We start from the raw sequence: 26,135 nt of genomic DNA, 5'->3' as shown, positions 1-26,135 counted from the left end.
CCATCACGAGTGCAGCAGGAAGGTGACGCCGACGTGGCCAGGTGGTACATCGGCCTTTGAACCGAACGACCCGTAGCACCCACGCCGGATGGGGCAACCACCGCGTATTCAAAGCGGACGGTTGGAGAAAGAGAGAGAAGCCCCGGCGACATGGGACTGCGGAAATCCAGACCACGACCATAGGGAGACCGTAGGGGACCGCATCGCGACCCGCGGTTAAAGTCAGCGGAGGGCGTTGTGAAGACATCCTCCGCTCGGCTTCCCCCGAGGCTGTGCTTACGGCCTGCACGTGATGGACTCATCAGTTGTATAAAAAGCCACACACAAGAAGAATACGTCTGGAATTGGCAGTGCTGAGATCCTGGCTTCGACCCAATTTGGTTTTGCACTTAATTTGACCCTTTTTCACTGCAAAAACTATTTTTTGGCCGACAGGTACAAACCTACCCGCTTACTCATCTCCACATCCAGGGAGCACGATGTGGAGCTTGTGATCAAATGTAACCATTGAAGAAGTTGAAGCAAAGATCAAGAGGTCATCACGGCCAAAGTCGTTGATGCCACCGCGCCTCAGTGGCAACGCGTTCTACCCTGCACCAGATCCGCAGCTACTGCTCAATCGACATCCGACCTCCAGGATCCGTCCTGACCTCCGTGATCTGAAGCAAAGTGTGATGTGATTTGTGACGCTGCTGCCTTACATTGCGGTGTGCCTGGATGGCGATTGAACGTGGAACAGTTACGATAGAATTGGTGAAAAGAACATGAAATGAAACTGGAAAAATAGTTGCACTACTCCTTACAGCGGTGGACTATTGCGTGTCTTCTCTGTGACCCAGTTTACCAAATCAACACGGATTTCCTAAACCCATTCACACCTCGTCAAGAATTTTAGCCGCCGCAGAACCCCCTGAAGATAAAAAAAAAAATCAACGTTGACATTTTGCAGTGAAATGCTCCTGATAAATACGTGTGGGATGTTGATGCAAACTTTTTTCTTACGTATATTTTTTTTTTACCGTGAAGCCCTTGCGAGGAGAGAAGTAGAACGAGCGAGTGAAAGAAAAAACACCACCTCGTACGGCTTCTTCCCCTCGGCCTTCCTGTGCAAATGCTCAGGTCGGGCAAACCGACGCAACGTTCTAGCGTTCTGCGCGAAGCGTGGCAGGGAAAACAAGCGGCTTGACGTCGCGTGATTTATTGCGCGAGCGGTCCCCGAAGGCGAAGCGGCTGTCTGCAAGACGGATCGCGCGCCGGGCCCCTTCCGAGTTCACGTCTGAGCTCTCGATGTGGCCGCTCGTGAGGCGGGAGTTGCGGGGCCCCCTCGGGTCGCGAGTTCGCGCGACCCTCCCCCCCCCCCCCCCCCCCCTCCACGCCGGGCGCTGTTCGGACGGGCCAGACCCGGCGCTGGAATGCGACGATCGTGCCGGACCAGCACCGCCTGCGTCGGCACACGTCGCTCGGGCACCTGCCGCTGAACGCCAGAGAGGCCGCGTCTCGGGCAGGCGGGCTGAGGGACGGGCCGTCATCATCAGTTGTGCGTTACAGCAGATGCCTCCGTTGGAGGCGCGCCTTCTCACAGAGCAGGAAGCTACAACTCTGCAGTGCGTTTTCCAGCAGCGGTCCTCTTGGCCAGTTGCTTACTGAGTATATTTTATTTCTTGTGACAGGAAGCCTACAACCAAATCGCACAGAATGCGGCACATCTCGTCAGACCTGGGAAGCGAAGCTGGCTTGAGCCTCCATAGCGCTGAGCAGGGTTGACCACCATGCATCACAGGTGTCATAGCTGGCTGCGAGTCTCCACTGTGGACAGCGGAGAGCAGCGCAGAAAAATCCTTTGCTCCACTGTACTTCTACGCTCCCGTGTCTGTGCTCCCCGCCCTCGGCATCCACCATTGACCAGTGTGATGAAGTACGGTTCAACAACTCGTCATTGACACGTCGTGACGAGGCTGTTGTTCCACGGGAGATTGACAGCAAGCGATTCATTGTCACATGCGTCTCTGTGTGTATTTATACACGTGTGTTCATTATACCGTGAATGTATGTGTTTGTTTATGCGTGCGTGTGGCTTAATTTCAGCTGGGTCTGCCTGGGTCGAAAAACCAGAAAATATTTCCATCCTTGAACAGCATGTCCACTTCGTTGAGCTGTCATTTGTAGCCAGATCGCTTCTGTAAAAGAAGCTAATAGCTCATTGGGCTTTACCTGGGTAGAATACAATAGTTGAGTTTTATTTATATATATGTATATTTTAGCGATTTACTTACCTTTTATATACTCTGCACTCCCATCGTGTTTGTGTGCTGTTTGTTGTTGTAACGTTCTGACCCGCCCCTACTGGATATCTGTGACAAAAGAGCTTTTAGCTCATCGGATTCCTCCAGCAGCATAAATAAATATTCTGATTCTGAATAGCTGCCCGTGGCTACTCATCTACCAGTTACCCGGAATAAATCCCTGCATGAAAACGAAGCCCGGTGTGTATTTGCACACAGCTGCACGTGCGTGTGCATGTGCGTGCGTTCAGGTCGGTCTGTCCGCCATGCGTGCGTCTTCAACTATACACTATTCAACTCTGATTCATTTATAATTTTACCAGGTAAGGCCCACTGAGCTATATAGCTCTCTTTCAGAAGCAACCTGGCCACGAATGATACCTCAGCAAAGTGGCTTTTAACGTGTAAATTTATATCAGCCAAAGAATCTTAATACGCACGTTTCTAAATATGGAGGGAAAATTCGGGAGGACCCGGAGAAGAATCCACGCGACCACGGGGAGAGAGACGCGCAAGCTCCAATAGGCGTCGGGGGGGGTCGGGATCGAACGCACGACCTCCCGTACACAAGGCGAGGTCGTTAACATCTCTCCACCGCGCCTTGTGTCCCACAGAGCCGCTCCTGCCCGCCGAGTGCGTGCGCCGCGTGGTGTCGGCGATGCGCGCGGCGCTCCCGCGCTGTGGCGTGGACGGCGCCCCGGCACGCGCCGAACCGTGCGTGTCGCTCGTGTGCGACGTCGCCTGCAGCTTCTTCGGCGCCAGGCATGGCGGGGCGGCGCTCGCGGCCGCAGAGGACCTCATCTCCGCCATCTTCCGCCTCGCGTGCCAGAGCAGGGAGAAGGATGCGTTCACAGGCAAGAGATTGAAACCCCCACTTCCTCGTCTGCCTGTTGTCTGCCTGTTGTCTGCCTGTCTCGCACTGCTCGCCTCCATGTGGATCCACTGACACTGCCTGAGAGCCCCTCAAGAGTGGTAACAAGCCGCAGCGTGTCGGTGACCACCGATGAAAAACAGATTTAACTTTAGTAAACACAAGTTTTATTGATATTTGCCCGGTGGAATACATTGAGTGTTTTTACTTTTTTTACGTTTCGGGACTGCCACCCGGCGGGGATGCTTCTGCACCTGCCTCTTGGTGGTGTCAATGTGCAATCCACCTTCACAGGCGGCAGATTTACCAATGCCTGCCTGTCGCAAGCTCCTCGCCATTTTGTATATCGTCCGTGTGAATTTCAAATCCCACTTTCACAGGTGAGATTGTGACTCCTTTCCTGTCACCCGGGCTCGTCTCACACCTCTGTGTGTGCGTTGCACTTATCGCTTCATTGGAAAAACCAATAGCAACATCGCCTCCCAACTTCTGTGTTCGCCTTGTGCTGCACAGGGACAGCTGCCATTAGGGGCGTCCCCTTGGCTAAAAAAAACCTGCGCTACGATACATGTTTTACGTCACGGGGCACACCATAAATGCGATTTGTTTGGCTAGTTACTTTTATGTACAGATGTAGCGATTCCCTATACCACAAGGTATTCACAATATCAGCAACTGGATTGATAGTTGTTTACACGTAGGTTATTCACAGCAGCTCGTGATCCAAGTGTGGACGTGCGGGTGAGGCCGCGTATTGAGCGTACCTTCTCTCCTCGTCCTCCTCGCAGAGGAACCATTCCAGTTGTCTTATCTCGCTGGATTGTAACCTCCCCAGAGAGGTATATCCATTCAACACAGCCACCAGGAGCAATCCAAAGGTTTTCTACCACGTAGCCTAACCTTGAAGACCACACTTGAACCGATTTGCAGTGCCCGTATTGCAATACATTGTTCAGTGTAGCCAATGGCAATTGCTTAATGCAAAGCGTCGCTCATGCCAGCAACGTGATCACAGCTTACAATTTTTTGCCAACGAAACGGTCACGTACATGCGCAGCCCTTTCGTCTGTCTCACTCCACTGCTGGATTAGGGGGATCCCCTACGCCGTGTGGGTCTTGGCTGGTTGTTTAACCGTGCTTCACCATACTAGTCGGTACAACTTGATGAAGGGGGCCAGCGGTGGTGGGGGGGGGGCAAATCTGGCTCAAATACCACTGATGTTAGCCGTGGCCTGGGATCAAGCAGCGCGGTGCCTAGTCCAGCGTGCTAATCACTTTTTCACCGCTCGCCTACGGCAATGCAGACATTCATTTGAAACATAAACGGGGAATAATAATCTTTTTGTGAAAACAAATGACTCCATATTTTGTCTGGCTATCGTTGAAGGAAGAAATCCCAAGACGCGCTTTAATTTATCATGTTCGTACGTAGATGTGTTTGGATGTGCGCGTACACGCAATACGTGTGGGAAAATGTGGATGCCCTGGCAGCACAATCGGTGAACATGCGAGTGCGGGTTCACCGAAGGCGTAGAGGCAAAGGCATGGGTGCATGGAAGTGGAGGACAATCAAAACCCTTGCCCAAATCCGAGATCCGCAAAAACTCAAAAGGCATTTGGAAAAAATATGGTTTGGTTCATGCTTCAACACCCCCCCTCCCACTCTTGTTTTATATCACCCTACATGAACACTGCTTATTCAACGGTGGTGCCGTGCACGCTTACCTCGTACATACTGTCGCATTCGTACAATAATGTCGTATGTGGATAAGGCCACTATCGTGCACAGCAGGTGTTATAGGCTGCAGGGCTAGTGTGGTGTGCAACAGCAAAACTTGTTTGTTGGAGTGCGGAATTCCCGCCTGTCGGCTAAGGCCGATACCGGAGGCAATTACTGGCCTGCCACTCACTCGAGCGTGAAGTTTGCGAGTTGACCACAACGACGACAATGGTGACATTATTTTTGCTCGATGTTCACTTCTGCACCAGTAGCAAGCGTTTTTCCCGGTAGATCTTACAAGACCGATAAGTCGATCGTGGCTGACAGACAGCCGTTGGTCGCTTTGATTGAACTTTCCAGATCAGACCAACCGCCGGCATGCTCTACCTCTAAGCCATCAAAAATTAAATCACGTCGTCGCTTTGCACCCCATTCTAATAATATTTGTTATCTTTAAAACGAAGATAAAAAGAACACATGAAATGGCGAGAGCGCCCGATGCACGAAGCCCCCATGCCTTCAAAGGAGGGTGCTGACGGAGCAATGGGCCGTGGCTGCCGCACGTCGTGACACCTCCCGCAGCACTGGCGATCAGAGGAGAGGAATCGTTGGGTTTGTTTCAAAAGTGCCGGCCGACCGACAACCCGCCGTTTTGTGCCCGGGTAGCCCCCCTCCCCCCACCCCCCCCCTTCGATGCTGCGGGCAAGTTTTGTCACGGCCGGAGGGTTTCGCTCCGCTCGAATTACGTTACCCGTCTCGCGAGCTAAATGGTCGGTGCCGGTTAAAATAACACGACTTGCTAGGGGTCAGGCCACTCGCCCCCGTCTCTCGCACAGTGGTGGTGCTCGGCATAAGCGTAGCAAGCATAAGCGTGGGGCCCCCCCAAAAAATCCGATGAGCTATAAAGCTCTTCACAGATGTTCAGTAGGGGCAGGTCAGAACGTTACAAACAACAACAAAAATATATAATTGGAGTAAAATTATAGGAAAGGTAAACAAATCACTGCAAAAATATCAAAATAAAACTAAACCATTTTTACACGCTTTTATTTATCTCACTCTCTCTGTTGTTGTTGTTGTTGTCGTATCCTCAAATCGTGTAACTCAATTTTAACCCACTTCCCAATGTGGTATCGACTGCAAACTTGGTATACTTATGTCATACTGATGACAATACTATATTCTATCATTAAAAATAAAAATGTATTTTTAAACCATCTTTTTTATATGTTATGTTTTGGCTTGGGTCTAATTGTCCACGCTCAACTGACGTTGGCTGTAAATCATGCGTTGTGGCAAGCTTCGGGGCCACTTCCTGGAGTCGTGGAGTTTTGCCATTATGAGTACGGTACATTTCATTAAAGCGTGTTTTTAAAAAAAGTATTTTTAAATATTACTTTTTATCTTACCAGCTAAAGCCCATCGAGCTATTAAGTTTCTTTTTCAGCAGCGAACTGGCTACAAATGGTCGCTCAAACAAATGGCTTATCACGTGGAAATTTATAGCAGAAAAATTATCGAAATAATTACTCAAGCGACCTTGGATGCATTATGTTAATAGGGATACCCAAAATCAGACTCATAACACTGTAAATAATATTACTAGTAATTTGTGTATTAAATAAATTACTTTACACAACTGTGATTTTATTGAGCTGTGTGGCTTGGCCATCACAATGTTTGGAGCCACATGACGCGCCCAAAAATAATATCTGCTAAAGGCCCAAAAAAGATTGCCACCACCAACCACAGCTCCCACAGGTGCCACCTTCACACCTCACCTCGTCTAACTTCTGCCAGATCTAATGAATGTGGCGCAGTTGACAACTGAACTGACCTCTAAGATCTGCTCTTACAGTCTCATCACCACTATCTGGCTGATGGTCATCCTGTTTTGTCTCCAGCCTCTGAGTACCTCTCCAATTCCCTGTTCTGTATGTCCCCCACTCGTCACAACCTTTACTTCCTGATTACATTTCTAAAACTTTGCTCCGACATCATCAAACTTTACTCACCCTCTTCTGCAATTCAACTTGTATCATCCTCTGCATACTCGTGCATTTAAAAACTATAAACATTTAAAGCTGCTCTGTTAAACAAGGTATACAAGCTGGGCATATTTTATACAGAGAAAGAGGCAGTCCTAGGCCGAGAGAAGAATCAAGGTCTTGAGCCTCGACTTAAACAGATGCAGGGAGTCGACAGCACGGATGGCTGATGGAGGGGAGTCCCAAACAATCGCAGCAGAGGAACCTCCCACGGAGCGAAGGTTGACTGGGGACTTTAAACCCCAAATTTCTATTGTCGGACACTTTGTGACCTTTGGCTGCACCGGCCACGGTCAATAATATCCATTGAGCCATAAAATATCATCTTTGTTACTGGGCCTTAACACGAAGCATACTTTGCAAGGGCAGCACTATTTCTAAATACAGTTCCATTACTTATTTACTGCTTTGTTTACGTAACTTTGCTTAACCAAGATAATCCACTGTGGTGCACGCTCATTGTTGGGGCAATGGGGGGCACACTGCTTCGTTGGTATTCCTCATTGGTATTTCCCATGATGCCCCTTGGCTCACACGTGTTTCACCTTGTCACGTAGCATCGGAACGAATCCACTGAGCGTAGCCTACCCAGCTGGCATCGCAGGCGTACGTGTGGTGTTAGGTTTTTTTTGCGCCGTTTTAATTACGTAAAAATTGCGCCGCTCGCCCCTGAGCGATTACAATTGGTCGGGCTCCACTCGGCCCTCGGGTTTGAGATGAACGGCCAATCGCTGGAGATCTGCACTGGTGAATGTATCACTGTGTATGTGCATTAGCGAAAAAAAAATAACAATTTTGCCAGCGAACGTGGTGTGTGCGTGTTAAATGTAAAAGGTGGAATGCTTTTATCGTTTTTTTTTTTGGGGGGGGGGGGAACTTACGACTGTTGGAGAAATGCAAATAGTTTCAGATTTAGATTTTTATCGTGAGTGCTGTCTTCAAAGCTATTAAAATTGCTTAACCAACTACAACAGAGACAAAGATCCCCTGTACTGCCTTAACAAACTGCTGGGGCAAGTGCTGTTAGCGAGCACGCGCTCACACACGCAGACAGCCGCGCGTAATGTCATCGTCAGTGGAGTGCTTGTAGGCTTGCGGAAACATTTATACAAGCCCGGCACTTAAAAAATAATCTTAGCAATAATATTTATTCAATTACAGACTCGGGGTCGGGCTGTCACGAGAGATGTTGCCGTAGAAGATTGAGAGATGAAAGCCGCCCGATGTGATGGCGAAGGGGAAACGTGCGACACTCGCTTTGGCACTGGAATGCTGTGTTTTGTTAAGTGTAATGAGCTCTGTATTTACATTCATACATTTCTCAGGATTTTTGGAGCCTATGTATGTATATTTTTATTCAAAACCTTTTGACTGCCACTCGTGTGCGTATACATATGTATACTTGCACAATGTACACAATGTTCAATGCATATATGTACGTATGTTGAACTCCCTTCACACCGTACGTAAACAACCGTGCTAATCGGAGGTGTGGGGGAAGGACAATAAACTAATATGTGTACTATACACACACAAATTCAAAAGATTTCCTGTATAGGCCTTACATGACTGTTAGGGCAAACGATATTGGCGAGTACCTATGAATTCTAGATTTAAAGCTTTCGTGACTGCAAGGATCCATACTCTTTGGTTCTATTCGGTCAAGTCACGTAGGTAAAAAATAAAACAACCTATGAAGGCGGGCATGGCATCCGAGTGGGTGGTGTGGCCAGAACTATCCGGCCGCCTTTGTTTCTCCAGTGCTGATGTTTACACGTCTCGCCACCAGGTGCTCATTTAAAGCTGTAACCCTAGGGGAGGCCCGAGAATGGTTCAGATATTTGCCACTGATGTTGGCCATGAGCGGGAATTGAACTTGGGAAGTCCTAGTTCGTAGCAAAGTGCACTTAACACTACACGACTGCCCCCCACTACTAGTACTACTACTATATACAAAGCGAATGGCCCCCTGTATAGCTGCCACCAGACTGTTGGGGCAAGTGCTGTTAGCGAGCACCTATGAAGGCCAGCACGGCACATGAGGGGATGGGTGGCCAACACCACGTCCGGCTGCCTTGTCGTCGTTATGGTCTCCCTAGTGACGATGTTTACACACCACACCGGGTAGTTATTTAAGGCTGAGTCGACCTAGGAGGGGCTCAGGACCGATTTAGATAATCGTCACTGGTGTTGACCGTGAGCAGGAATCGAACTCAGGTTGCCGCGTTCGTAGCGCAGCGAGCTAATGGCTACACCACCGCTCCCCACTTTATGTATACTATCCACAAACACGAACATTATACACACAAATAAAGTCGGTATGTATACAGAATTGAACCTCGGAATGTTTGAAGCCTTACAGGGGTTGTAAATTTGGTCGGCGGATGGGGGGTGGCTTTTTTTCTCTTCAGCGAGACCTCGTCTTTGATGAGGTGTGCTCGCCCGATTCGTGACCTAAACACACATTTCAAACTCGCGTTATTCATTAATCTACTCTCAAGCCCTTTCATAACACTGCTGGCCTTGTTTAACTGGAAGCATGTGTCAGGTTTAATTCAGAAATTTCCACGTCGTGTTTTTTTTAATTACGAGACTATTTTAAACTCGAGTAATGTTCTTTATTCAGTTACAGCGAGTCTTACGGTGCCGTGAGCGGGCGAGGTTGTTGTGATGTAGTTCGCTGTGACACCGCTCCCTTGCATGAAAGACCTTGAGTTTGTCGTCCTATAATTGCCTTGTGGGTTGGGCCTTGTGTTCTGAGAAGTGAATTCCCGGGCAACAGGTCTCTCTGTGCCACTCGCAAGCGTTCAGAAATCCACGGCGCACACGCGTAACCTTACCAGATTTCCCAACTCCACAGGCCCTCGGAGTCTACTATTTGTAGTACTCTCTTTCAACTCCGTGTCTAATGTAAAGCTCGGTTAGTAGAGTGGCATTGCTCACGATGGACATTGCACGGCCAAATCGCAGCCAGTCATCATCATCATCTTTATTGCCATCATTGCAATCATCAAAATCACTCTTGTCCTAATCATGGTAACCATCAACGAGTCATCATCGTAATAATCCACATTCTTTCAGAATCATCAACATAAGCACCGTCTGGTGAAACATGACCTCAGGTTGTCCCTTCGAGACAATTGGGCCTTGCCATAGAAATGTGGAATTTCTACTACATTTTTTTAATGACCACCAACAGAGATGAGCACTTGCCCCAACATTTAATTTGAGCCTCAGGGAATGTACGCTCCATCGTCTTTTTTTATTTTTACACTCTGGAAAAACACACGGGGCTCTTCGTCGGCATGGGGGTCCATCGACGAACGTTGGCGGGGCCTCGTGCGGTGGCGCACGTCGCACGCCAGCGGCGCCGCGCGTCTTCACCCTCCGGCCGATCCACAGGGCGACGCGCGCCACTCGCGTCGCAACACCGCGCCTATAAATAGGCCGCTGATAATGGACACCGGCAACGGTGTCAGCTCGGTCACCTTCCCGGTGACGGGCGAGCACGCCGGGACACGTGGAGGGCTGCACTGCCAGCCTTCTCCCCCAGACCCCCTTCACCTCCTGCTGTCCCTCCATTCCCACCACCGCCCTCTTGTGCCCCCTCTTTCTCCCTCTCCCCCTCTCTCTCTATCTATGTTGCATCCAATGTGGGTCTGGAGCGGTGCCAGCGCTCGCTGGTGTCATGAGCGCACCCGCTCATGCGTCCAAGCTAATGGGTTCCAGGAGCGATTAATTGGTTTGTTTATAACTCACTCGGTGCGTTGGTGTTGCCGTTATCATTATTGGTCTGTTTTTTTTGGAAAATGTGCGATCGTTCTTGTATGGGTTTGCTGACGAAGGCGTGCGGCTGCAATAATTCTTGTGTAACAGTGAGGGCAGCTCAGTGCACTGAGTGCTTAGTTTCCTAACAGTATAATCCAATTTTATAACGTGGCAGTACTCTATGCCTTGCATTCCGTGGCGAGGGTGGAACTGGGCTGGCTCGCTGCTGGCACTAGGTTGGACCCACAAGCCTGTGTCCACATGACAGCCCTTGAAGGCCAAAATGATCCCTTGGAGGCCCTGACCTTACTTCCTGACCCATGCCACCCACTTAGAACTGAGCTGAGCCGACCCTGCAAGTCATCGTGAAAGGTCATGGGGTCAACGTGGAAGTGAGACGTCACTCGCTCGGTTCAACTTCCTGGACCGCGTTTGCGTTAGAAACACGCGGTGGAAAGTCTCAAAAACGAATCGGCATGAACTTATCACGTCACCTTCCCCTGCCTCCCTTACCCAATAATATTAAATTGTGTTATTGCTGCCATCTTATTATTATGAACATTTCAATTTCTGAACTCTCACAGATAGCAGTGCACCACCCTGTGTTAGAAGAATGTCCCTGGAATATGATCTCTTAGAACTACTTCATGAGACATGTTCAGCTACACTTGGGACATACCTTTCATACAACTTAAAGAGAGTGCGTGTCCCATAGGAATATTGCCAAATTTTGTATCGCTCAGAGCTGGAGTAAGTCAAATAAAGTGAAAACTTGACTGAAATTCAAATTGGATGATATATTGTTGTGCAGTCATTGGTGACCATTAATTCGCTACTCACGAGAACCCTATTTTAATCACAGGTGGCTAAAACGCAATCGGGGTTACATTGGTCTTGATACAAACAGTGAGTATCAGCACTTGCTTTACACAATACAGGAATAGGGAACCGATTGAAAATGTGTGTAAAAACAAACAATACACGACTACATTCTTATACTAACAAAAATAAAGGGAAAACAAGTATATTAACAAAGCAAATACGATCAGTAACCACGAACTTTTAGTATGATCCATACAGACTCTGTCTCCCATTTCTCTGCCAGTTATTTATTTCAGCTACGTCTATGTTTCCATTCACCTCGCTTCGTGATTCCTCCTCCAATGTTGAGGACTCGGTCTACCAAACTTGGCTCCTTCATCTCACCCACACTGTGTTCCATCACCACCAAACTGCAGGCCACAAAACACAACACTGACATCGGCGGTTCAGTGCACTCTCGTCAGGTGTCATCCCCTCCAACCACGTGGCCACATCAATGCTACTTGTCCTCGCACGTTTCACCACGAGTGGCTGACACCAAGATTTGAACCCAGGATCTTAGCGGTGCTGGCTCAGTGCCCTGACACCTGGTGTTAGCCAATGAGCCACACGGCCAATTCCAGGATTTCTGTGGTTGCTGCTGCTGCCTAGTCAATGGAGCCCTGTGTGTGCATCCCACAGCCTCCACCACCAATGCCCAAGTGGCTTAAGCAAGGCAGTTAGTGAGTGACTATTTTTGGAGCAGCAATTGTCCCATGGACCAGGCCAACCCATGGGCCTGCCTGACCGTGCCGCCTCCTCTTGTATTGATAAGAACGGCCGCTTCCTATTGGGGTCATCGGGGGGGTGAGGGGCTTTTTGAGGTTCGCTGGACGTGGGAAAGGGTGTGGCAGTGACCCTGTAGTGATCTTGGTATGTTATGGTATGTAAAACTATAAACTTTTTTTATTTTACCAGTTCAGGCCCACTGAGATCTATAGCTCTCTTTCAGAAGTGACATGACCACAAATGTTAGCTCGACAAAGAGGCTTATCAGGTGGAAATTTATAGCAGCCAAATACTCTTTAGCGCATGTTTCCACGCAACCACGGGGAGAACAGGCAAACTTGAAATATACAAGCTTCAGGGTTGGGATGGAACCCATGACCTCCTGTATACCAGGCGAGGGAGTTAATATCTTGTCACTGTGGTGCAATTGGCGGAGTCTGAGCAGGCATGGGGCAGAATTTATCCACGATTCATAATGTATCACTCCAACTCGCCCCGTGTGTGTGTGTGTGATTTAAGCAATTTTTTCATGTTACAATAATGTGTAGATCGCATGCTTTCAATCAATATTAGCTGACAAGTTCTGGCAAAGGATATTGCTTGCATAAGGTAGTGAAATTATAATATCTGGTGTATCGGTGTTTTGTGAAGGCAGCTACTTTGTGTACTTGTTTGTATATTTGTTGTGGGTACTGGTGGCACAGTGCTAGTTCGCTGAGTTACGAACCCAGCAACCTCGGCTGAATTTGCGATCACAGCTAACATCGGTGTTTAGTGGTATATGAGTTTGACAAAATAAGAATAGGTTTTACCCTTTCTGGTAATAAAACAGGTGTTAAGATATTCATATTCTTGGTTCTTTCGGTAAAGTCATGTAGAAGGGAAACAATAAAATACTAAAAATATCAAACATACATTATATATATAAAAAAAAAATCGTCTCCCCCCTCCTCTTTTCAGAATATAGATGGACTAGTCCTAAATAAACTGCCAAATCGTTGCGCGTGACGCTAACGTTTTTATAAATAAATAAATGCGCCGTTTAAAAATAAATTTATGCAAACCAACACACCTGAAGATGACCGTTTGAGTTATGGTCGAAACGTCGTGAGAATTTTTTTTATTGTTTTATATTTTTTTTATTATTTTGTTGTTTCCCTTCAACGTGACTTTACCGAAAAAACTAAGAATATCAAACATAGTGTTCCCCTTCTACGTGACCTTACCGAAAGAACCAAGAATATGAATCCCTGCAGCCATAAAAGCTTTAAATCAAAATGTAGGTGTTAAGATGTTCAAACACTAAATAGAAACCTTTTGCAAAGCATCAAGTCTGCATTAACCACACGTACTTGTGGAAAAACATGCACACAAACAAGCTCTGATACTATATGCATTGTCCTTGACATTGATTAGCCTACACCAGAGACAGCCTTCTTCATGGCCTAGTCTCACCAGTGTTAGCCAAGAGAAGGCCTAAAGGCGAACAGTACAAAGAAAATAAGTGCAAGTATTAGAACACGTGTAGCTCGGATATCGAAGACAATGACGATATTATCAGAGCATCTTTGTTTGCTTGTGTTGCCATAAGTACGTGTGGTTAATGCAGACTTGATGCCTTGCAAAAAGGTATCCATTCGGTGTTTGAACATCCTAACAACTGTTGTATTGCCAGAAATGGTAAAAGCCTATTTTTATTTTTCATCATTTTGGATACTGGCAAAAAAAAGGGTCCTATTTTGATCTTTGAGCTAATCACATGAGTCCACTTTGTTGACTCCACCCTTGAAATGAATGTCTTGTACATTGTGTAGACGTCAACACTGGGGAGACAAAGGTGGCCGTCTGTGATACTGACCACAACACCCTTGCACCGTGCCGGCCTATTTAGGCGCTGGCTAGCAGCACTTGACCTAACAGTCTGGTGATGGCTTCATGGGTGGATCTTTGTGTTTGTGTGTGGAGGTAGTATTATGGGGGAGGAGTGTTTGTTGCAGTGCGCTTTGATCCTGCCATAAAGTTATTGTCGGGTCGTCACTAAACCTGGCCTGCTTTATGTCTATTTAGGCTCAAATGAGGACCTGTTTTGCTGTTTTTGCATGAGCAATCGAGATACAGCACTTGCCCCAATCATCTGTAGCCCCAGACGGGGGTGGGGGGGGGGGCTCTATGTGCGCGTGTTAGCGTGTGCGAACAGAGGGGAATCGTAGTTTACACACAACGTTCTACAGAGCCAGCAACGGAACGCTCCATTACCAGCTCTGCGTAGCACCAGTGAACAGCAAAATCTCAATTCCATTGGCGGGTGGTTTTGTGCCTCTCTCCCGGTAGACTACTCGTTGTGAAGTAACTACACGGGCGCTGTCTCGCGGACGAGCAATGGCACCCCCGTGGTGAGATGTTAACTACCTCGCCAGGTGTGCAGGAGGTCGTGTGTTCGATCCTGACCCTGACCCACCTGTATATTTGGAGTTTGCATTTTCTCCCCATGGTCGCGTGGATTTCTTGTCCGGGTCCTCCAGTTTTTTCCCTCCACATTTAGACCCAGCATGCGTTTAGAATAATTGGCTGTAATACATTTCCACATGATAAGTCACTTGTTTGAGCTATGTATTTGTTGCCAGGTTGCTTCTTAAGAAGTACTGTGTAGCTCAGTGGGCCTTAGCTGGTCAAATAAAAGGTTTAGTTGAGCAATGACAAGCACTTGGGAATGAAGAGCGTCGTGGTGTGCACGTGGTGCCGTTCACATTGTTCACTCCTTCCGGCGTCACGCTCGCCCATACTAGGAGTTCGCTCGGAGCATTTGCTGCAGCAGCTCACATGGCTTAGCGGTTGGAGGGGGGGGGGGAGATTTCAATCGTTGTATGTCCAATTTTTGACTGTATATCAAAGAAAGGAAAGAATTGAGAATAATATAAATCATAGGCATAGGCTTCCAGAGACCAGCTTATGTTTTATTATTTTATGGACGCCACCCACTCTCTAGTTGGCTGGAGAAAAAGCCCATATGTTAAAGAACAGAACCACAAGCCAAACTAATTGCTCCAACAGCTGGTACCCGAATGGCTTAATCTTCATTACACACACAAACTCACATGTATATTTTACATAGAGATACGTAAACTATGTCGAATGAGAGGCTGTGCCAAAACCATGAGTTGTCCTTTTGTTGTGAAGATATTTTGTGTATTTTTTTTGCACGTCAATACGCAGATGGCATGAGTCATATGTTCTTGAGAGGCTCCGCCACACGGTGCTACGATGCTTGCGTATTGCCTGCATGCGTGCGGCACAATGTTTATAAGCTACAGCGACTAACGGCCCTTATCTGTGTGCTTGCTGCAGCGTGAAAGCACAGATGCATGTCCGCGACAGCACAGGGCGGCTGTCAGAAAGCTCTCGTGAGAATGCCCTTAGAAAGTGGGTTGGCAACCAAAATAACGAGAAGAGACTTTTTATTCTCGAATTTGGTTAAAAACCTCTTTCAAGAGCCGATCCTTAATAAATGATATCACGAAGCGGTCCTTAAAGGAGCCGCAGGTTGCCAATCCCTGCCCGAAGAGGAGACGCAGCAAGCTAATGTAATTCGTACATGTCAAAGCCCTGTCTCCGTGCATAATTTGATAAGTGCATCAGTGATTTGTGCTGTAAATGGAGTGGTGTTACGCTATGTTTGCTACAGCTAATGTTACACTGATGACCTTGACTGCCGATGACTTGTCAGTGAGCGCTTTCTAAGTCTGGCAGGGAACACGAGGAAGTGGTATTGTCTACACATTGCACAAGGTGCTCATTTGAGGCAGACAACCTACAGCAGTCCCCCAGGTCAGGTTCAGATACCACTCGCCGCCGACTTCATGCATGGCCAGGAATAGAATCTCAGGTTGCTAGGATCGCAGCTCGGTGGATTTGCACGTACACACCCACACACGCACACAGATGTGTGTGCACATATATCTGCCTATCTATGGCGCTCATGCTGGGGAAAGATTAATGCACTCCAGGGAAAGTACCGTGTTAAAAAAAAAGTGCGGCTGGCGATATGGAAGGTGACAGCGGAAGGATCGCGGCAGAATGACCACGGTTGAACGAGCAAGCGGTAATCCTCGTGCAAACCGCCGTGGGGAGACAGCTCGGGGCACGGCACGTGCGCGCACAGCAGTTGCGTTCCACCTTTGACGCCTCCCGTTATCCCCTGGATTAAGAGCCCCCGGCCGTACGCCTCTGCATTTTTCCAAATGATATGACGTGTGGCCTATTACCCGGAGTGTGAAGGGCGGTGCGGTGATTCGCCCACACACACTTGCGCTTTCAATACAGCGACCTGAATTGGATTCCCTTCCAAGGCTGTCACGTCGGTGGCGAGTGTTAGCTGAACTTGTCTTGACACACCCCCTTCAACCTACGTGGAACCAGTGTGGTGAAGTGTGTCCTGACAACTTCCATGACCGACATGGTGTCGGGAGGCCCAGCAGTGGATTTGACAAGGGGCTTAAAAATATATAATTACGGCCATACTGAAGTATTCCGTCGTATGTATTTCGGTCTTATACGTCCCTTGCTCATAAGTTAGTTATCTATGCGTGCAATGAACTTTGCATGGGATTACCATCTGTTTTATTGTATGCAGATTAATATTAATTTTTGCTTGCATGGGGGGAAATTGATAGCTATTCAAATATGCCCTCGCCTGGATAACACATTATTACAACTTCTGCACCCTGTAGCCGTGTTACGTAATTGCGCGTTGTGTTTTTTTTTTGCGATGTTTGGTTTCGCAACAAAGTTTTAAGCGCTAATTTGGCAGTAAATAGAACTTACTTACTCTGCCCAGAGCACAGTGTAAGCAACATGTTACGTTTCAGCTGTATGCACTTACATGTCATCTCGAAATTACGAACTTATAAATAAGGAAACTAAATAAATTCCATAAACAAAAACAGTTGATCTAAATTAAGCATTTGGATATTTCACAGATGGGAAAAATTATTATGAGAATGCGATTATTTAAGATTCTCATGCTCAGCTCTTCGACTTGTTCTAAGGACCCCCATTCTTGCCATCGTCTATTGTTCCGTTATATAACACAGTGTGTTCATAGGCGCATTGACAACACAGATATTGTGATGCATCTCTTTGGCTGCCCACTTGTATAAAACATTGTCTGCTTTTTTATACAAAAATAGGTCTGTTTTGGTGGTGTTCATTTTTAAGCCAAATGTTTATATTTCTTTATCGACTGCATTTTATTTATTTTACACAAATATAAATTATTGTTCTCTACATATCCTAGGATTATCAAAATACTACTTTGCTCCACCAATAATAAAACAAATTATTGGTGGGAACTTTCTACATCCCTATTTTTTTTTTCATTTAAAGCACTTACTTCTTTCGGACACTCCTAGGTTATTGGCCAAGAAAGTGACAGCTGGCAGTAAATAGAACTTACCATCTCTGGGAAATAACTCGGCACTTTAACAACTACTCACGCTCCAAAACGGTCGAGTGCATCGATCAACAGCGGCGCTTCGCTGAACCCCAGGAAGGCCTCGGTTGGGCGGTGAACTTCGGGATGGTGTTCGGACGGGTTGTGCGTGTTTGTTGCCGTTGTAGCAACAACACCCCCACGCGGCAGATTCCTGGCTCGAGCCGGATGACCTGTCTGCCAGCGTGCCGAAGAAAATTTCACTCGGGATGCTGAGACTTTGACAGCAGCTTTTTGAACGTTTGCTTTATTGTTCACGTGGTTCCCCCCCCCCCAAAAAAAAAATATGGCTGTGCAAACAGTTTACATGAGCTAGTGCTAGTTTTTACGAGGCTGGCGATTCGTTGATGGGAGGGGTTTTTCTTTTATTTTTGCAATTCTTGGAGAGCAAAGACTTATTGGCGTGTGGCTTGGCGTGAGATTTAGTTTGATGCCTCACAGCAAATCCTGCATCACGCCGGCGTGTAATCTAAGGGAGGGAGGCCTTCAGTTACCTGGAGGAACATTCCTAGCCCGCAGCAAAGGGCATCTCTAAGAAATCGGTGATCGTCGTCGGCAGGTGTATGGAAGAGTACGTGACAACAATACAATCACTGCACACATGGTTGGCGTATTTGATCTGGTCATCCTTCCCGGAAGGACATTCAGCGTTGAGTTGGAGTGATGTAATTATCGGCTCGCATGCAGTTGCCGCCGGGTGGATAGGCACATCATGGGATTGCAGTAGGTGGCAGTGGACCGGGGAGGCCTTCATCCAGCAGTGGATTTGCCCATGGCTATTGCTGCACATCATGTTGATGTTCATTTGATGCAGAAGTCGCAAAATGTTGTGGAAGATTGTTTTGAATTGATTTAAACACGACACAGTAACTGGCTTAGTGTCCTATTCTATTAACATCTCAAACCTGAACAATGAACACCGGTTGGGTCTGAACTTTGACAGTCCGTGTGCAATAATAACTATTGCCTCATTAATTCTTACTCCATTCTCAAAGTTCTCTTTGCATCTATACGTACGTTATTATCACCACGGTATACATTTGCCCGTGTGTTCACAATGATATTTATCACTGAAGCGCATACTACAAAACTACCTCAGAGATTTCTTCAAGTTACGTCATGTTCACACAGCAAGGCGGCAAAACAGTTTCCTCTCCGCTCTGAATATGAGAATTATGTTCGTTGCTTGACAAGTCAAACCGATATTTTCATTCTCAAAGCTAGGAAATTAGCCTAATTAAGTGGACAACTTAATTCCACGTTCCATGAGATAAGCTGGTGGAACTGTAAACACCTGCTGTGTTCACTCCTTTAAAAGAAGAATGGACGAGATCAAGTCTGCTTCTGAACAGATAATTGAGTGGATAACAAATAAAACATTACATCTTTAATCTGCTGCTATTCATCCATACGAAAGAAGAAGCTGGTGCAAGTTTACAGATTTCCTTGAACGTCCTATTCATATGTCAAGTCAATGAAACTAAATTATACAATTCTCAGAGCTGGAATAGACAAAGTAAATCTCATATAGATTTGTGCAGTCCAACGGTGACTGAACTGGCACCATCAACTCGCTACGCTGGAGAACCCGGTTCAACGCCCCCAGACGGCCGTCGTTTTGTAACTCCTTTGAGTCCGCTGGGGCACGCAAGGGGGCCAGGAGATTCATAGGGTGATGTCTGTGGTGCAAAGACTATGTTCAAACCACGGGGGGGGGGATGGCGGTGGTTGGGCTCTTGGCGATGCATCAGTCACGCCGAGTGCGCGTCGGCTCCGCCGGTCGCAGGTCTCCACCTTTATTTATTTTGATCTTGCATGAATTGCAGACGTTGTACTTTATCATCCAACGCACGGCGATCTGATGTCATCTCGCCGCCACCGCCGGCCGTTGTAAAACCGTACCCGCGGGCCAAATTGCGATGTCTGTTTTTGCGGTGTCGGAGCCCTGCACTGCATCACCCCCTGTGCAGCATCGCATGACCTCGTGGCTTTAGCAGCAGCAGCAGCAAGAGCAGCAGCAGCAGCAAGAGCAGCAGCACAAGAGCCTGAATAACTGAGGAGAAAATGACGCTTCAACCGGAAATGAATGTTCTTGTCGCGCAGTTTAACCCCGTTGACCCTGTCAGTGAGGGAGGGTGGCGATTGGATCATTTGAAATCTATTTGGCAGAAGTGGCAAAAAATGTATTTAAACGAGCGGTGTGCAAGACGCTACTCTAACAAAGTCGGGTTCTCGGTAATGTTTCTGGAGAATGTTTTTTTTTATCATTACTGCTACTATTGTCATTACTACTACTGCGCTAGTTTACCTCAGGAAAGTCTCGCCGAGTCTCAAGACTCTTTACAGGAGGGTCCTGCCAAATTTTTGCAGTAGGGGGTGCGATGTTGCTACAGTGTGTTATCTCATTTGAGTAATTTGCGGGTAATTTTTCAACATTTGCGATCTGTGGTCAACGCCAGTTACACTGATTGTTATTTTCTTGCGAGAGGATGAAATTGGAGAACCTGGAGGAGAACCTTTATGCAGATCGGGGCGTGAAACGTGTCAACTCGACACAGAATGGCGCCCGGGTTGAGAATTGAACTGAGGCCCTTCTTGCTGTGAGGCACAATTATTACCATTGCGCCAATTTGCCATGACAATAAGGGTTTTCGTGATATGGTAACACCACGATATGCCGGAGAATATAAGGTTAACAAAACATCATCACAAAATATTACCAAAATAACAAAAGCACAGTCATTACAGTTTGAAGTCAATTGCTATGTATTTAATCATTGCTTTGAAAACAGTTTCCTGGAGTTATCTACCATGTGGTGGTTATATGGTCTCCTAATCTTGTCAATTCCTTCACTTCGTTGATTATTTCTTGCATAACTGGCAGAATGTGCGTTATAAGCATTACTGGCTGTAAAGTTGCAATGATTATGTTGAGTGAACCGCAGTTGAAGAAACTTTTAACCCTGTATAGGAACCATAGGCCTCATACCACAGTGGCAGTTCCATCAGCGGTTGTGCCAATCATTGTGGCTAAATATGATTGTGAAACGTATTTCTTCGTCATTTGTTCCACTAGGTGTGGTCTGTGGAGAGTGGTGGAACGGTGGTTAGCGCGCTGCGCTACGAACCCGGCAACCCGAGTTTTGACCACCAACACCAGTTGCGATTATCTGAACTGGTCCTGGGCATCCCCTAGGTCGACTGAGCCTCAAATTAGTACCTAGTGTGGTGGGTAAACATTGCCACTGTGGAGACAAAGGTGGCCGGGCGTAGTCCTGGCCAAGTCCTCTCTCCATCCACAGTCTTCGATCTATCACCATCTTCCACAGTAACGCCACATATTCTCATGTCCTCATTATTGACTTGTCATCTTCAGTTTCCCCCTTTTTCTCTTTGCTTCAACTTTCGTGTTATCTATTTTTAACTTACCCTTCCGACGTTCTGCCCATATGCCCAAACCATCGCAGTCTATTCTACCCAACTGCTCCTCTATCGATGACGCGACTTTTACCCATCGTCTCACTTGTTCATTTCCCACGCGATCTTTTCTTCATGATGAAATTTATTTTTGGTTAGATCGCGTAAATATGTGTTGTTAACTCACCACCACCCGACACAGCCAATCAGTAAGGTTTGTCACGTAGACAAAACGTGCCAATTAGTTACTAGTTCAGCATCCCGGTGTGTTGGAGAGTAAACGCACAACATTTACGTTTTGAGTCGCCTGATGTTTTGCTGGTGAATACAGCAATCGGCTTTGTCGGGCGAATTGTGCCGGAATTGCCCGGCTCGACAAATCCATCTCGACGTTCTCATCTCCGTCAGCCTCATCGTGTGCTCCGGCCGTTTTTTTCTCGTACCCAGCACTCCCGAGCCACGCATGAACCCTGGCCTAAGGACTCTCCCTCTTTCTCGATACCTTGCATAAAAAAATTGGCATTTTCTTTTTGTGTACCACTCAACTCTGCTTGACCCACGCCTTGATTATTCCGTCAATCTCTTTCCATTGTCTGGCTTCATGGATTCCAATATACTTGAACTTTTGTGCTATAGATGTGTGCCGGCCGTCCAGTTTCATGGATGGATTTCCAGTCGTTCTCGTCTGTATTTACGTGCGCACTATGTTCAACGTCTTTTGCACCGTACGTAGCCGACCGTGCTGATCCTCTATTAAATGGGCAGCGTACATTTCTGATGTCCTGCCGACAATGTAACGTTGGCGTGCGCTGGGCCAGGCGGAGCGATTAGCCAGACGGCGTGCGAGATAGCGGGGCGTGCTTGGCCGCGGCGCTTTGAGCGATTGCGGGGTCAAGTGGCCAGGTCCCACGGGACCCGCGAAATCGTACGCGCGTCACGGGCGACGGGTTGCACTCCTGTATGGTTTTTATTGTTCAATTACGTTCTTGTTTTACAGCTCCTGAATTATTTCCAAAAAAAAATATTTTACTTTTGCTCCAGTGGCCGTGTCACCTCGGACGTAAAAATGTTGCAATCGTGACTATGGGGTTTTTGTTTTTTTGCATCCGTCATCTCCGTTTATTATTCCAGGGAAAGGTGAACCTTGCAGCAGCAAGTTGCATCACGCCCGATCGGACGTCAGCAGGTTTGACGGGCTCTGTGTTGTAAATCGGTGCGGTAGTGTTTGCAATCGACATCGGCCGCGGTGGGTGTTCAACGCCGAGGAGTCTTCCGCGTCCTTTCCTCAGTCTTATTTTTCTTATCCCTGTTGGGCTCGTCAAGTCGAGCCATCTACTTATCTTATCATATTTTATATTTATGGAGCACCTTAGCTCAAAGCGCTATACATAGGTTTTTAAAGCGGTAACAAAAATAGAGTGATTTAGATGGCAAGGGGCATGCTCGGGCCGAGGAATGAGTGACCGTGAAAGAGGGCACGTCGGGGTCACGAAGGGGCACAGCGGAGGGTGAGGGTTAGGGAAGAGGAAGCGAATGGGCGATGGTGAAAGGTGAGGCTTTGAGAGAGGAATTAAACGAGGTTAAGGAGGGAGACTGCTCAATGTACAGGTGCAGTGTTGAGTCGATGGGCAGTGCTGAGTCTATGGGTAGTGTTGAGTCGATGGGCAGTGCTGAGTCTATGGTGCAGTGCTGAGTCTATGGGCAGGGTTGAGTCTATGGGCAGTGTTGAGTCTATGGGCAGTGTTGAGTCTATGGGCAGTGCTGAGTCTATGGGCAGTGCTGAGTCGATGGGGCAGTGTTGAGTCGATGGGCAGTGCTGAGTCTATGGGCAGTGCTGAGTCTATGGGCGGTGCTGCTTAATGTACAGGGGAAGTTGATTCCAGTGGAGGGGTATAAGGAGGGAGAAGTACTGAACACGGGATTGGGCACAGGGAGGAGGAGGGAGGGACGGAGAGAGACAGAGAGAAGATTTGGATTGAAGAGCACGAGGGGGACATGGAAGGAGATGAGTGAGGCATCATCATCATCTGTCCCTTCCAACTGCTTATTAACAAACACATTTCCGCGATGATGGATCACGTTTTTCTCCAGTATTTCTGTTTTGTTTCGTGTCACAATCCTTTCTCTTTTCATCGCCAAGTACGAGATGCTGACGAGGCTCATTCCCAGAACGCATCTGCTGTCCTCCCCCCCCCCGCACCTCCGATTAGCACGGTTGGCTACGTACGGTGTTAGGAGTTATAAGCGAAAGAAGTCCAACATACATGAAGCACTGCAATTTTCTGACCTTGGCTTTGTGCAACGAGGTCGTTTTCGCTTCTAACTCCGAACGCCGATGGGTTTGCGTCTTGTCAATTGAAGTCCTCTGTGCTCTGATCCCTCTCAAAGCAGGGGCCCGTGCCTGCACGGGGAGTGGTACATTAGGTTTTTCCTTTTCCTGCAGTCAAGTGTTGCGCAAAAATTATGTTGCGATTCCCAAGTGTAAGAGGATTGCGAAAGTTGCCACTGGGTTCTAAATGAAGAAAGTTTAATTGAATTTTGCATTTTTCCATATTTGTCTGTTATGATCGTCAGTACCACAAAATTGTAAAAAAAAATTCCACATTGAAATAGCCAAACATAATTGGAAGTTTAAAATATCGTACTACTCATGCTGTTCTGCATACATTTTTTTTTTAAATATCATCATCATGAGTATCATTAACACCATCATTGTCATTGCAGTGATCATCATGATCGTGTATCGTCAGCTTTATCATCGCCAACATCATCACAATCGTCGTGACGATCACCGCCTTCGTTGATCCTTGTCATTCCGCCCGTCGATCGTAAATCAAACCAGTGCAGGACCCTTGGAGCCGCTCCATTAAGCTCTGCACAGCTTATTTATTCTCGTCCATTAAAAAAAACATATCCAACGCCTACAACAATAACCACGGCTGGCCTTTGTTTGCTCAGCTCATCGACTCTGTACAGGAATGCCCAGGGATTCGATGGGGCGCCCAGACTGGGCACGTGACCCGGTTATCGGATCCTCGCTCACTCAGCCATGCGTGGCAGGTGCAGCGCGAGGCCGGGAGAGAGCTGTAAGTCAGCTCTTTTAATTTTTTAATTCATTAGTTCATTCCTTTGGTTTCATTCAATGCCCTCTACTCATCCAGTGAGAAGTGTAATGGTGTAATTTAGCTTTTTTTTTTAAAAGAAGGCTTTCGTAACCATTCATACACCGCTATTTTTTTGGGTTGTACTGCGTCTTGTTGTTTGGCATGAATAGTCATTGCAACTCAAATATTCAGGTCCTCACGAAATCCCAGCATGTGGAGTGAAACGTCGGACATGGTGTGCAAACATTGTGTGGTGAAACCTGAAAACCCATCGTCGGAGAGCCGTGCTGCAGCTCAACCGCGAAAACTTACGCAAGAGCGTTCATATTTCTTTTGAGAGCAAACTTGTGTGCGAATATCACGTTTCTCGGTGTTTTCATTGAGAGCAGTATCACACTATAAAGTGTGATTTACAGCTATGCAAGTCTTTATGCCCTTTTCCGGCTCTAAAAAAGGGATATGGTGCGTAATGTGAGCCTCTGAAATATCAGTCACTTATACGGCCGTGCTAATGACGGTGGTCGTGAGATTTTCCTCTCACCTCCATAACTGTAGTTGCGGAGGGGGCGAGGAAATTTGCAGCACAGTGATTTGCGCACGACACTGTGGGTGACCTGAGTTCAAGTCCCAGCCCTGAATAATGTCTCTGAACTGGTCCTGCATCCCTCCGCTGTTCACCAGTTGTGGTGAGGGATGGCCAACAGCCCCCATGACCGACGTGATGTGCGGGGAGGCTTTCAACCAGCGGTAGATTGGCAAATGGCCATATGTTGTTATTTGTATAACTCTGACAATGTATAAGATTTGAGTAAAACAAATGTTTTAGTGTAATGTACAACTTGAGACGTGGTATCCGTTACCAAGTCGCCCTGTTCCACTCGCGTGAACGTCGATGTCACAGGGGGGTCGTGTAACGTCCACCTTACGGCAGACACACGGGGCTGTGTTTACATTTCGACAGCGTCAAACGATTGTCTCTCAGCACAGATGCAATCGCCGGCCATACCATACCAGGTTTCACCTCTTGTCTCCTAACCCCCAACCGCCTCTCGTTAATAAGAGCGGCGTTTCTCAAGTGGATTTTTTTATGTCGGTGTCAAGAGGGTCGGTAAAAAACGGTTTGCGAGCGAGGTGTTAAAAGTATAAAAAAATCACACCAGCGGCTAACTCATTACATTATTTAACATTGCGCTCACCTCTGTCAATATGTTATCGCAAATTAGTAAACTGTTTTTTTTACCGGGAGATGAAATTTCAAAGTAGCAACTGGGTTGCACGCGGATGCCATTGCTTTAAAATAAACTTATAAAACACGCAAGACGTAACACGCTGTCAACCAGTTGACTTCGGAGTTGGCTTGCTGGAATGCTTCACGATGCTAACTGTGTTCCAGCGCTCGCCGCCAACGTTCGTGATACGATCGAAAAATTAACGCCGCACGAATTTTAACAGATTAATTTGACTCGAAACCCAACTCGCTAACACGTGCTCTGTCAGCACATGGATTTTTTTTGTCCTTTTTCAAGAATTGTTAACGAGGACAGTGGGTGTTGAATTCGAAGTAAAGCAGATGCAAGACTGCTGGCGGCAGGGGAGGGGGGGGTGTTCGTGGGGCGGTTAGTTTGTGCGTGATTAACGGTGCTGCTGAGAGCCCACACGAGACAAAGGTCCCCCCCCCGTAAAGTCTTTACGGACCTTTTGAGGCAAGTGCTGTTAGCGAGCACCTGTGAAGGTCAGCACGGCACACTCGGGGTGGTTGGTCAGCACCACGCCCGACCGCTTTTGTCTCCCCAGTGGCGATGTTTACAGCACCGCACCAGGTACTCGCTTGAGGCTGAGTCGACCTA

General features: G+C 47.3%; 1 protein-coding gene across 2 annotated transcripts in view; it reads left to right on the top strand.

Moving 5' to 3' along the window:
• The window catches only part of LTN1 (listerin E3 ubiquitin protein ligase 1), a 178,268-nt gene that overhangs the window by 61,470 nt on the left and 90,663 nt on the right, over positions 1–26,135 (top strand). For both annotated transcript variants that reach the window (XM_032973360.2, XM_032973359.2), the window contains exon 15: positions 2,897–3,136. In XM_032973360.2, the coding sequence (XP_032829251.2) occupies positions 2,897–3,136 (240 nt within the window). The remainder of the gene's footprint in view (positions 1–2,896; positions 3,137–26,135) is intronic.

This window comes from Petromyzon marinus, chromosome 51 (genome assembly GCF_048934315.1).
Source record: "Petromyzon marinus isolate PM22_M1 ecotype Great Lakes invasive population chromosome 51, UKy_Petmar_22M1.pri1.0, whole genome shotgun sequence".
Taxonomy (NCBI): domain Eukaryota; kingdom Metazoa; phylum Chordata; class Hyperoartia; order Petromyzontiformes; family Petromyzontidae; genus Petromyzon; species Petromyzon marinus.
The sequence above is the reverse complement of the archived record's forward strand: the minus strand, read 5'-3'. Positions and strand labels throughout refer to the sequence as shown.